Raw genomic sequence first — 13,612 nt, 5'->3', positions numbered from 1 at the left:
GATATTCACTAAAAGAAACATTAGTGATCAGACTCTATTTTCAGACAAGAGTAATAGAAAATAAGACGTGTTCCAAAAGGAATTCTTACAAACTTTTTAAGTAATTGTTTTGAGAAGTTTTAAGAGTATCTTTTGACTCATGTCTACTGGAGTTCTTCGGTCAAAGGGAGTATAGAGGAGAATCTGTTTGGTGAGGCAGACTCATTATGAGCATGAAGAGACCGGTGAAAGTCAGGGTACTCAGACCACCCATTGCCATCCATTGCTCTACTCCCATACGCGTGCCATGGACAGAAAAGTGACAGGATTTCGTAATCTACAGTGTTCCCCAAGGAAATTCTGCTGTCTGCTAGAGTGTATGATTTGGTTTCAAGTGGCTGCTATAGAGGACAATGCTTTGGGGGTTCAGAGGAGGAATGACGTCTTAATTATTGGAGATTGAGGCAGAATTCTAGGATTCATTGCACTTTAAAAACAATGCTGGGCCCTGGTTGGTGTGATTCAGCGGACTGGTTGCTGGCCTGTGAACTGAAAGGTCACTGGTTCTATTCTGTGTCAAGGCACACGCATGGGTTGTGGGCCGGGTCCCCAGTTGGGGGCGTGCGAGAGGCAACCAACTGATGATCTCCTCACACATCAATGTTTCTCTCCCTTTCTCCCTCTCCCTCTCTCTGAAAATAAGTAAATGAAATCTTCAAAAAAATGCCGGACTCACCCCTGTGACTTCCCTTTTTCCTGTGACAATTGAGAAATTGTCCATCCCTCACTTTGAGATAAACTCAACTTAAATCCCTTAAAGGAAGTACATAGTAAATGAAAAAAACTGAGAAGTTAAGGTCAGGGAAATGAAACCAATTTCTTTTCAATGGCAACAGGTTTCTGAAAACCTTGTGCAGAAGTTGACTCAAGTTACCACAGGGTGAGTTTTCCAAATGAATGTTACAGTGAATGACAGAATTTTTCAGCAGTCATGGCTGCCATGGTGGGCTGTTTGACCTAGATACTTCAGGTATATAATGGAATATAGGCTGTGTTCCCACTTCGGCAGCATCTATACTAAAATTGGAACGATACAGATTAGATTAGCATGCCCCCTGTGCAAAGAGTGCAGGCTAGTATGGTTCTGGATGTAACCCAAGAGCCCCGGTGAGACTAGGGGCAGGAGCTCTGTGCTTTACGTCCTCTGTGTTCTCTGCAGCAGTGCCTCTTAACTTTATGATCCCCTAACCTCCTTTGATAAACATAAAAATCTCATCTGCCCTCAAAATCTGAGATAGCCCCTTAGGAACAGGGAGCTTTCTGTCTCCCCCTCCTCACCACCACCACCCAGTTGGAAAGTCACAGCTTTTACAAAGCCAAGAAAATTTAGTCAAAGTACTATTATTATTTTTTATTTTATTGATTTGCAAAGAGAGAGGAAGGGGGGGGGAGAGAAAAAAACACTGTTGTTCCACTTATTTATGCATTTACTGGTAGATTCCTGTTATGTGCCCTGACCAGAGATTGAATCTGCGATGTTGGTATATTGGGATGACGTTCTGAATTACCCAGCCAGGGCTTGATGCTAATTTTTTAAAAATCCAAATCACTTACTGAAATAAATTGTCCCCTACTTGGATATCCAATCCAAGTCCTCTTTTTCCATGATATGCTCATGTCGTCCTGGCCCGAAGGGGTCTCTTCATTCTCTAAGTGTTGGGACACTTCATCAGTGTCACTCCTTTGGGCCTTGGTCATTCGTGGCACGGTTGCATGACCTATTTATTCACATGTCTCCATTTGATTTCTATGTGTACATTTATTGTAGGAACAAATTACATTTCATGTTGTAAAAAATGTATTTCCAGGCACACTGTGCAGTGCCTCGCACACAGGAGTTACTCAGTAAAATTTCCTGCTTAATCAGTTGTCTATGTTTGTGTTGCTTTAGGCAAGGCACAGCTGTTATTTTATGACTCAGCTTAAGCAATTTACTTGTTTCAATGATAATTTCCTCCATTTTCCATTTTCCTTGGAAACCATAAACCAGGTCTAAGGTTCAGATCGGCTTCCCTTACCACTTTACTAATTCCTGGTTTGAAGCACCTCCTACACAGTGTGGTTGGAAATAAGCACACCACAAGGAGATTGGGGATTCCATCTGGGGTTTCCCTCTCACTCCCCTGGAGGCTCTGGGTTGCCACTTACAGGTCTCCTTAAAGTGCCAGACCCATTTGCCAGTCCCTGGAGGCGGACATTCTTTGAAACCCAGCTCAGCAATACCTGAGTGCTTTGCTCATCTCCTTTGCAGGGGCCTGTCTGGTTCTTGCTGTGTGTTTCTTTGTTCACGCCTCCTTTTTAGCGCCTGGCACTCGGAGGCTGCTGTTATTTAGATGTATGTTTGCTTGTTTGCAATGGACAGTTGAGCCCCTCAAAGCGGGGATCATGTACCTCCGTCATCCTTGTTCTGCACGTGGTACGTCCCTCATAAATGTTTGATGAACAAATGCATGGATCAATGAGTGAGGAAATGAATAGGACTTTCTAGATACCCTAAAACCTTTAAGAGTTTTCTATTTTAATATTTTTAAAAATATGGATAGCTTTAGAGAATTTTAGGCTAGAAAAAGACTATTTAGGTTGATTATCATATTCTCTTTCCACGAGGTAAAACATGTTTTTGTTTTGACTAGTATCCCTTTGTAATGTTTTGGGATGTACTCCTCATTCTTGATGGAATCCCATGCCATGTGGTTTGATGGAGCAGCCTTGACTCCTGACCTCCCCCTCCGCTGCCTATCAAAGTGTGGATTTGGGCTTAGGCCCGGCCAATCAGAGTACATCGTAGCCCTGGACACAGTCATTGGTTCAGGGCTGGGCCTGTGGCCCAAACAGGCAAATGGTTCTTATGTTTTGGGCAAATAGGAGAACTTAGGCTTGGGGTGCCCAGAAGCCAGCTTTTCCCCCTGGTGGGAGGGGAGAGCCCATGTTGGAATAAAACCTACTGGTACAGAAAAGCAATGTGAGGAGATGGAGGAGGAGAACATTTTGGTGATGTGATTGTAATCTCCCAGTGGCAGGGAGCAGTTTAAGTTCATATTTCAATCACATTCAAATGTAATGCCGCTCAGATTCTTCATCCTTCCTGTTCTACCTGAGGTTGATTCCAAGTCCAAGCAGATTCTTGACCACTCTAGGGAGAGCCATCTGCTTCTTGCTTTTGCTCTGTCTCCATTCTGTGCTGGCCTTCTCTAGGTGGGACTTATTATGGCTTCTGCCAATGTTGGCCTGTGTCACGTCTGTCCTCAATGCTTCTGCTGCCTGTAGTTCCACCATGTCTCAAGTGTCCAAGTCACCCAGGTCAGTCTGCAGCTTCCCTGGCCCTTCGCTCACTTACGTCTGCTGGCCTTCCTTAGCCTCTCCACATCCTTCTTGTGGGCGCAGGGTCCGTGTGCATCAGGGTGCTCCAGAGAAACAGGTCCAGTAGGATGTGTGCATATAGAGAGAGAGAAAGATTAAAAAAAAAAGAAATGGGCTCGTTGATTACAGCAGCTGCCAAGTCCAAAATCTGTAGGGTACACTGGCAGTCTGGAGACCCAGCAGCTGATGGTGCCCTTCAAGTGTGAAGTGAAGGCTGTCTGCTGTTCGAATTTTGTCTTGCTCAGGGGGAGTCGTCTTAAGTCTTCTGTTCTGTTCAAGTCTTCAACTAACTGGATGAGACCCACGTATATTATGGAGTCTAATGTGCTTTATTTAAAGTCCACATATTTAAATGGTGATTATATCCCAAACACCCTGACAGAACGTACAGATAATATTTGAGCGCATATCTGGGCACCATGGCCCAGCGAAGCTGACATTTAAAATTAACCATCACAGAAGTTTACAGTTCTCCACTCGGCTACTCACGTTCTTGTCTTTTTTTTTTTGAGGCTGCTGACTACCATCGTTCTGGACAAGGCTTCGTTAGAGTCTGTTCTGCTGCATGAATGTGGAAGAAAACAGAGGACTTTGTTGCAAGGCACAAACTATCTCTACTCTTAGATTCTCAACACTTTCTCTTAACTCCACCAAGGGGTGGACAGATAAGGATGATTCCGACAGTGCATCTGGCTTCAAACTCTCCTTCTCTCCCCAGATTGGAGGTTTTTACTGGGGTTGGGTGGTAGAGACCAAAAGATGGGATGGATGGGACTGGTCCAGCCAGACTACCTTTCTTTTTTTTTTTACCATATCAACTATGCAAATATTGTATTGTTATTTTCCCCCTGCTTTTTAAAAGTTAAAAAATTGCCTATTGATTTTACAGAGAGAGGGAGAGAGTAACATTGATGTGGGATGTGAGAGAGAAACATCGACCAGCTGCCCTGTATGCACCCCAACCAGGAATCAAATCCATAACCTAGGCATGTGCCCTGACCAGAAATTGAACTGGCAACCTTTCAGTTCACGGAGAGCTGCTCCAGCCAAGCCATGAGGCCAGGGCTTCCTCTGCTTTGTGGGACTCAGCTGTGGGGGCTGGAAACGGTGCCCTTATTTTTCTAGACTGACCCAAAAGACTAAATCTTATGGAGAAATCTCATGCAAAATGAGAGAGGAAGACTGGTGGGGAAGATATTTGAGGCAAGAAAAGTCTCACGTCTACAGTCTAAAAATTAAACCAATAAAGTGCTACTGGGTAAAGATAAATCATACACCAAGATAAATAAAGAGGCTGACTAAAGCCTGATCGTGAAAAACAAAAGCTTTTAACTCTTTGGGTGGGGTCAGTTCCAATCAGAGCAGAAACAGCCGAATTATGTGCAAACCTTGTATTTTGACACCAGTTTATATTCTTATTTTTATCACTTTAAAGGGAAAGATGTAGAATATAGGGTGAAGGGGCTTACCTTTGTAAGATTTTTTAAAAAAACTGTTAAAAATCAGTTGCATGAATACTAGTTTAATCCCTGGCTGGGTAGCTCATGTGGTTAGAACAGGGGTGTCAAACTAATTTTTACGGGGGGCCACATGAACCTCGAGGTTGCCTTCAAAGGGCCGAATGTAATTTTAGGACTGTATAAATGTAATTACTCCCTAACTAGGGACAAGGAGCTCATCACTGGAGCCAGGTAGATACAAGGTGCAAGGCCGGATAACAAGATGCAGGGCCAGATCTGGCCTGTGGGCCTTGTGTTTGCCACCCGTGGGTAGAGCAGCATCCCAACATGCCAAGATTTCGGGATCCCTGGTCAGAATCAACCAATCAATGCATAAATAAGTGGAACAACAAATAGACATCTCTCTGTCACATCAATCGATAGAAACATTTAAAAAATACCCATTTACCAATGGTTTACAGATTTTTAAAGTTTTGAATGTTATAACCATATTTATGTATAACACAACTAAAATGCAAAAGTGCAAAATGTTTTCTCTTTTTGACAAAAGCATAAGCTATAAACTACTGAGTTAAATAACTCCAGCAATCATACTATTGTCAAATATTCAGATTTTAACAGACAATCCGGAAAACAATTTTGTGTAGTATATAAACTTTGTGGAACTATGCTAAGAGAACCATCTTATTGAAGATGATAAATATACCTTTAAAACTCTTAAGCATTTTTTAAAATACAAAAAACAAAATCAGAGTTGGAAGGGATTCTGGATAGCCACTCAAACTTTCTGAAACATGAATTATTCTTATACTTTTATGGTAACTAGAAAAAGTATTAACTTTACAAAGTGCTAGAGGTGTAGCTGAGCAGACCACGTATTGTTTCTTTATTTATTCAGCAAACAGACATTGAAGAGACACCATTTAGTAATACTCCCTGCACGCTGTACTACAGCCCTAGTATACAACACAAACTCATTGGTTTGTGTTGTGTACTCACTGCCACTCCCCTCTCCTGGGACAAAAATGGGTCACTGCAAGCCCTGTCTTCCCTCCACCAGTCTCTGCCCCCCCACACCTATCCTGGCCTGGGCCCCTTTGTGCCTAGATCTTACAGGTGTCCTGTATTTTTCTGCCCCGGGTCCAAACGACAGACCAAAGTAGGGCAAATGTCCAGTGAGCTCTGTGTAGTGAGGTGGCTGTGTGCTATGGGAGGGGCGCTGACGAGGGCAACGATGACACGGCAAGCCGAGGCTTGGTGGGAATGCACGGGGCCTCTACCCACTAATCAGAACATGTGCCCTGACAAGTGAAGGTTTATGGATGAAACCAGGCAGAATGTTTGAAATCATAACTGTCCTTGTAAGTGCAGAAGCAAATGCATAGAGTATTTGTTATTTCTCTTCTAACTTATTGGGGAAAACATTGGCTGTGATGGGATTTCAGGAACTATTTCAATGAAGAGGGCTGAACAAACAGTATGAAAGCACAGGGAAGAAATAGGGCTTACTGCAGAAATGGTTAGGCATGGGAAAAGCTGAGAATAAGGGAAGTGTACATTTGGAAAAGCACCTGACCAAATGTTTGCACAATATTCCTAATTCTAAGGTTATGCGATTTTCCATTTTTTTCTCCCCACTGCTTTCAGTTGAGGATTACAAGATCACTATATGTCTAACACATTATGTATTTTTTCTGTATACTTCATTTTGTCTTTAAAAACTCCCTGTCAGATAAGAATCACCCCTCCCCCAATTTTCCTATGAAGAAACAAAGAAATAACTTCCATAAAAACACAGCTATCAATAGCAAATCATCAATTGTTTGACTCCAATGTTTTTTTTCATTTCAGATAATAGGATATCATTTGAATCTCCTAAAAGAATCTGAGATTGAGGGATCGAGAGAAACTTTATTGAGTTGAGAGCAGTAGAGATTATGCCTGAAATCACTTCACATACAGTCTTAAAACTTCAGAAATGGGTAGAATAATTTTAAAAGAAAATTTCCAAATAGTTTTTTAAACTATGAGGTAAATGGGAGGACAGCGTGAAAAACAAAGCAGTGCAGTGGACGGGACCTCATCGAGGGGATTTACATTCCAGTCCTGATTCCATCACCTTGGACTTAGCACTAGCCGTTGTTAGGCTTCATTTCTTTAGTAATTTGGATTTTCCAGACCCTTCAGTTATTACAGTTATATGAGTCCTTACTTACCAACCCTCCCACCAACTTCAAAATAGAAGCTTTTCAGCTCCTAACTCTCAAGAAGTTGGAAAAGGAGGTACAGAGGACTCCGGAACAACGTCAGGGTTAGGAACATCCACTCCGCACAGTTGGAAATGAAAACCCAGGTATTATTTAAGCTTGGCTTCCCCAATTAGGGGTTTGCAGATGCCATTTCCCAACTCCCAAAAGGAAATACTGTTTTCTATCAGCAGTTAGTTGAATCTGTGAGTGAGAAACCCAGGGATATATAAGGCCACTGTATACTGATTGGGCAAAAAAACCCATTTAAGTAAACCTGGGTAGTTCAAGGGTCTACTTGCATTTGAGAACAGACAGGAAATAGAACCATTAATGAGCAGAGTATCATTACTCATATGGTGCCCAGAAATTCAGGGAGGATGACAGGCAGTCTGGTGCCTGTCACTAATTCTTATGTCTATGACTTGATTAATATTTAAAGGACACCCTGGCTTTCATTTCTGCCATTATTAAAGTAACTAACCTGTAATTACCACACAGATGTGTTCCTAATAGGTTGTGAGGTGGCCTTAGAAGTTATAGTTAAGGGTGAGGCTCTGGAGCCCAATTGAAACTGCCTGGTTCAAATGCAGTCCTGTTGCCTGCTTGGTGACCTTAAGGAAATTCATCTATAAAATGGATACATTTTCATAAGGCTTCCATGTCCAAAATTTATAAAGGACTTACAAAACTCAACACCAATTTAAAAATGGGCAAAAGACCCAAATAGACACTTCACCAAAGAGGACACACAGATGGTCAATAGACATGTGAAAAGATGCTTAATGTCACTAATCATCATAGAAATGAAAATTAAAACACCTGTCAGAATGGCTATCGTCAATAAATCAACAAACAACAAGTGCTGGTGAGGATGTGGAGAAAGGGGAACCCTCATGCACTGCTGGTGGGAATGCAGACTGGTTCAGCCCCTATGGAAAGCAGTATGGAGTTACTGCAAAAAATTAAAATAAAAATGCCTTATGACCCAGAGATTCCACTTTTGTGAATATATCTGAAGAAACCCCACACACTGAATTCAAGAATACATACATCCCTATCTTCATTGCAGCGTTATTTATGATGGCCAAGATCTGGCAGCAGCAGCAGCCCAACTGCCCGGCGGTGGATGATAAAAACACTGTGGTTCATTTACAGGGTGGAATGCTACTTGGCCATAAAAAAAGAAGGAAATCTTAATTCCCGAAACAGCATGGTTGGACCTGGGCAGTATTACTCAAAGTGAAATAAGTCAGAGAGAGACGAGTACCACTGATTTCACTTATATGTGGAATCTAATGAACAAAATAACAGAAACAGACTTGTAGATACAGAGAACAGCCGGACAGCTGGCTGTCAGGGTGCACGTGAGTCCGGAAGCTGGGTGGAAGAGTTGGAGGGATTCAGAAAAGGACCAGCGGGGACACAGAAGACAGCTCGGGATTTCCAGAGGGAAGGGGGCAGGCAGTGTGAGGCAGCAGAGGGTACGGTGGGGATAAATGGCGATGGAAAGGCTGACTTGGGGTGGTGCACACACAATGCAATGTACAGATGAAGTACTATAAAACTGTACACCTTAAACCCATTTCGCCCCAATGAATTCAACAAAAGGAAACATAAAATGAAAATACAATGAATTTTGAGATAGAAATAATCCAGTTCGCACACCACGGAGCTGCTCCATGGGCAGATAATCCATGAAAAGCCCAGTGCAGGGCACACATTAAATTTCACTAAACGTTGAGACATAAAAACTTTTCAAAGGAATTCATGGACATTCTAGCACGAATCGTCAAATTACATTTTAAGGGTTTCCCCTTTTAAAGCCAAGTCATTTCTACCTAACTTTTCGTATACTATTTAGATTTTGACACTTCGGATTTTAGGGAAATATGAAAATTAAATAGGTTGTGCTATTTACTCCATCACGTGCTAATCATATCACTTGTGAGGTGGTTTTGATTTAATAACCCCCTAAACTGCTGTGGAATAAACGAAGCAGGGCCCGCTCATCAGCACTGGCAGCAAATGATTTAGGGCTCCTGGTTTCTCCGTGGCATCTGTCAGCTTCAAGATAAACGTACATCAGTTTGGCTGGGAGGGGGTGTTTGGATACAAAGTTTCCCCCCTGCGAGAAAAATAGGAGCTTGTGCGAAGAGCCGGCATGCAGTGCATTTTGCATCTCGGACACCGGCACCTTTTACGTAACTTCACAGCAGCCGGGCCTCGCGGCCGTTTTCCGTGCCCTCCCCGCCGGGCCTGGGTTAGGTTACCACGCCCGCGGGGAGCCCCGGCTCTCTGTTTCGAGGACTGCAGTTCTGGACGTTTACTTTTGAATTTCCCCGAACCGCCGAGTGAAGGCTGTGGCACGGACCCGCCCCGGAAACCCCCGGGGCCGCCGGCTTCTTCCCGCCGCCCTCGGCCCTTCCCCTGCAGGGGTCCTTGCGACGAGTAGGGAGGGTCCCGCTGGCGCTGGCCCCAGTCAGCGGACGAGCAGTCCCAGGCGCCGCTCCCCGCCGCCACCAGTGCTTCCTCTACCACGCCCAGCTCTGCGCGCGGGAGGGACAATTGCCCAAGGGCCGGATTTTGAATTTGCAGGCCCGGCCCCCGAGCCACTGGAGCGCCCTGCCGGCGCTCCATTGGCTGCCGACGGTCACGTGGAGGCGGTAGTACGCCCGCCATGTTGGAAATTGGTACGCTTGGGCCCGCGCCACCTCCGCCCCCCGCGGCTCGCCTCCAGCCCGCCCCTCTGCCCAGCCGGAGAGGAAACAAAGTGCTACGGGCGGGAGACTCGGCGGCGGCGGCGGCGGCGCGTGGACCGAGCTCGGCCCTCGCGATCACTCTGGCCCTGCATCTTACCTAGTGCGTGCTTGTGTGTGTGTGCGCGCGCCCGCGCGTGTTTTCTTACAAAGGGCATTTTACGACTGATTGATTCGCAGCCCTCCCTCTTTGCCCTTTGTGCTGTAACCCGGCTCCCGCCATCCAGGTGCTTCTTCCTCCCCTCTCCGGCCTCTGCACGATCGCGGGTTGCTGGTGTGTGCCTGCGATCCCCGCCTCGCTCCCTTCAGCCCGCTGCGTGTCCCTGCTCTGCCCCCGGCCTCCCCGCTCTCGGAACCCGCCGATCGCCCCGCCGCCCGCCATGGCGACCGCGACCCCCATGCAGTCGCGGACCGGCAGCCGCGTTAGTGGCCCCGCCACACCGCTGAGCCCCACACGGCTGTCGCGGCTGCAAGAGAAGGAGGAGCTGCGCGAACTCAACGATCGGCTGGCGGTGTACATCGACAAGGTGCGCAGCTTGGAAACGGAGAACAGTGCGCTGCAGCTGCAGGTGACGGAGCGCGAGGAGGTGCGCGGCCGGGAGCTCACTGGTCTCAAGGCGCTCTACGAGACCGAGCTGGCAGATGCGAGACGGGCACTGGACGACACGGCCCGCGAGCGCGCCAAGCTGCAAATAGAGCTGGGCAAGTTCAAGGCCGAGCACGACCAGCTGCTCCTCAAGTGAGTGCTCCTTTGGCCGCCGGGTTAGCGCGCGCCATGGGATGGGGGTGCACCCCGCGGCGGCCTCCTGAACCCCCAAGGGGGAGAGAGAGGGCTTGAGTGCCCACGCCCTTCGGAAGGGGCAGGGTCTCAGTCTCCGGGAAACGGAAAGAATTAGTGTTTCTTAGCTAACTCAGGAGTTGCGGAGGGGGCTTGAGTAGTAGCGATGGTGGGACTGGATACATATTTGCTTATTCTGGATACCCAGCAGGGCCAGGAGGTGTCCCCCCCTGGGGCCGCAGGAACGCCCTGCTTCGGGCCTCGGACCCCAGGATACAGAAGAGTTGTCCTGCGTGGAGGCCTCGGGGGCATCTAGGGCGTCTGGGCACGCGCTCCAGTGCGCGACCTGGGTTCCGGCTGGTGCGAGACAAATCGTCTAGTGGGTTTGCAGTGCGGAGGTGGCCGGCCGGGGAGGACTTGCTATCCGCCTCAAGAATGAATGAGTTTTGCGCTGGGCGGAGGGAGGAAGGGGAGGGACCTGCTTTAAGCGTCCTGATCTCCAGGGGGTGGGTCCTGCTTTGGCGCGCTTAGTCTCGGCCCTGTGACATTTTGTGAGCGTTCTGCGCCTGCCTTGTGAGAGGAGGGAGGGACGAAGTCGGAACTGCGCGCCACTGCCTGCCCCGGGCTAGTTGGGTTTCCAAGCTCATTAGGTTTCACTGGAGAAAGGTGTCCTTTCTGCGGAAACGGGCGGGGCCCTTGGGTGCTTCTGTGCTTGGGACTCGCAAGCTGGGTTTTTGCTTGTCATGGCTACCGTTCTCCCATTTGTGACCCTCATACTCTCCAGGTAGCCGTTTCTCCCCCAGCTTTTGCACCCGCATTATAATATCAGGTCTCTCGGGTAATGGGAAGACCTTGCTCATTCCCCGCGTCTGTCATTGTGCTGACAGGCCAGGGCAGGTGCAAGGGTGTTGTGTAAATGTGGAGTGCTGTGGCGAGGGAGAGCTTGTAATTATTCCACCTAAGGGGCCCCGAGTTTCATTGTAGTGCACAAAGGTAAACTTTCAAACCTTTGGTGATCCTACCTTGACTTTCTGATGAGAAAAGTGGCATAACTCATCATTAGGCAACTTAGTGTTGATATCGGGCTTTAGACATTTGCTAAATTTGGGTGCAGAATTCATGCTTTCCAACCTCATTGCCAAATGAAACTTGGCAAATAAAAATCGATTTTTTGACTCTGTCCCTGGGTGTTTTTCTATCTGTATCCGTGTGAATGACCCTGCCTCAGTCCCTGATTTTGCATCTGGTATAGTAAGAGGGGGAATCTGTACTCCCCCCCCCGCCCTATTACATACATACTCGTAAAAACGGCTCAAAAATGTACGTGCACTTGGTAAAAAGAAAAAAATTAGGCTGATTTATAGTGAAAAACGAAAATAGTCTCCTGTTTCCAGGAAGCAATCACGTTTTGCCTTTTTTGTTTTTATTTAAGATTGAGTTCCATGTCTCAGAAATAATCATAAGCTTATTTCATTTATTGAATTTACCAACCTTTGGAGTCACGTTTTGAAACAAGTTCAGTCACTCAAACTACTGTCTCCATCTTCCCCCTCAATTTTTTGTTACTGAGTTTCTTCAAATCTTTGACGCCATTTTTTTGTATGACTCACAACTGCTATGTGTACCATTAAGAAGAAAAAGAAACATCAGAGTCAATTATGTAGGAACTATGTTGTTGGACCCATCCTAGTTTTAGATATGTTAAAATGTAGCACTGATGAAGTATCTGTTATATGTCAGTTACTGTCCTTATGTTTCTGAGAATGCAGCGGGGAAAGATATCCCACAAGCAAATAAAAACTGCATTTCATCAGATTTGAGGCATTTTGACCCTCTTGCCTTTTTAATCTTTCCAGAATGTATCCATTGAAGGTTTTTCACCCAGTAACAAGACTGCCACCTGCTGACTGTAGCTGTAAAATGCTGGGTATGGGTTGTGATGTGAGATGCATGCTGGTTTCAACAAGATTGAAGTGTGAAGGGTGTGTGTTAAAATCAATGAAATAGCATACAGTGTGTGATTTAATGGTGGATAATAACATGCTAGGGGAATAAAAATAAAAGCAGGGTAAAGTGATAGTGTGGTTAAGAAAGTCTGAGAGGTTGTCAGTTGGAAACAATCTGAGTTGTTGGGTAGTGACCGAAGATTATGTTTTATGTCCATACATATGTTTTTATTGTTAAGATTATATGTAAATTAGTCCACCCTTATAAAAGGGGCTATGTTCCAAGACCCTCCAGTGGATGCCTGAAACTGTGGATAGTTCTGAGCCATCCATATGTGTATATAATGTTTTTTCCTATAAGTACATAGCTACAGTAAAGTTTAATTGATAAGTTAGGCACAGTAAGAGATTAGCAATAGCTAATAATAAAATAGAATAGTTTTAACAACATAGTATAATAAAAGTTATGTGAATGTGGTCACTCCTTTCAAGGGGTCACTTACTGAAGTCTTTATACAGGCTCAGTGCATTCTGGTGCAACATGTTGCCACCAGTCAGAGCCTTTTCTGTGTTGCACACACAAATTTTAATGGTTTTTCCATCTTAACTTATTACATACTGTGGCTGTAACTTTTGCAGTTTGAGGTTCGGCATCAAAACTGCCACAGGTTTCTTTTTCCTTTACAGTTTCACAGATAAAAGATTTGTTCTTACTGTAGAGGCTAGCAAACTGAATAAGATTTTTTTCTTTCCTTATTAAGTTGAGAACTTTAACTTTTTCACTTAAAAAATCACTTTACGGTTTTCTTTGGCATATCCGAATTGCCAGCATCACTACTCTTGCATTTGGGGGCCGTTATTAAAGCGTATAAGGGTTACGTGAACACATGCACTGTGATACTTTCTGCAGGTGATCTGATAACCACCCGAGAGGGATACTAAGTGACTAGCAGGTAGGTACCGTATAGAGGGTGGATACTCTGGATGAAGGGATGATTTACATCCCAGGTGAGATGGAGCAGAG

General features: G+C 45.5%; 1 protein-coding gene and 1 pseudogene across 1 annotated transcript in view; both read left to right on the top strand.

Moving 5' to 3' along the window:
• The first annotated feature begins 1,030 nt into the window (after positions 1 to 1,030).
• On the top strand, positions 1,031 to 1,105 carry LOC118975479 (uncharacterized; annotated as a pseudogene).
• An 8,673-nt stretch (positions 1,106 to 9,778) lies between these two features.
• Positions 9,779 to 13,612, top strand: part of LMNB1 (lamin B1) — a 49,570-nt gene continuing 45,736 nt past the window's right edge. The window contains exon 1 of the mRNA XM_037028571.1: positions 9,779 to 10,603. Coding sequence (XP_036884466.1) covers positions 10,245 to 10,603 — 359 coding nt within the window. The 5' untranslated portion in view covers positions 9,779 to 10,244. The remainder of the gene's footprint in view (positions 10,604 to 13,612) is intronic.

This window comes from Sturnira hondurensis, unplaced genomic scaffold (genome assembly GCF_014824575.4).
Source record: "Sturnira hondurensis isolate 20B ecotype Veracruz unplaced genomic scaffold, ASM1482457v3 Scaffold0001509, whole genome shotgun sequence".
Classification (NCBI taxonomy): domain Eukaryota; kingdom Metazoa; phylum Chordata; class Mammalia; order Chiroptera; family Phyllostomidae; genus Sturnira; species Sturnira hondurensis.
Note: the sequence above shows the minus strand (reverse complement) of the source record. Positions and strands in the feature narration are given on the sequence as shown.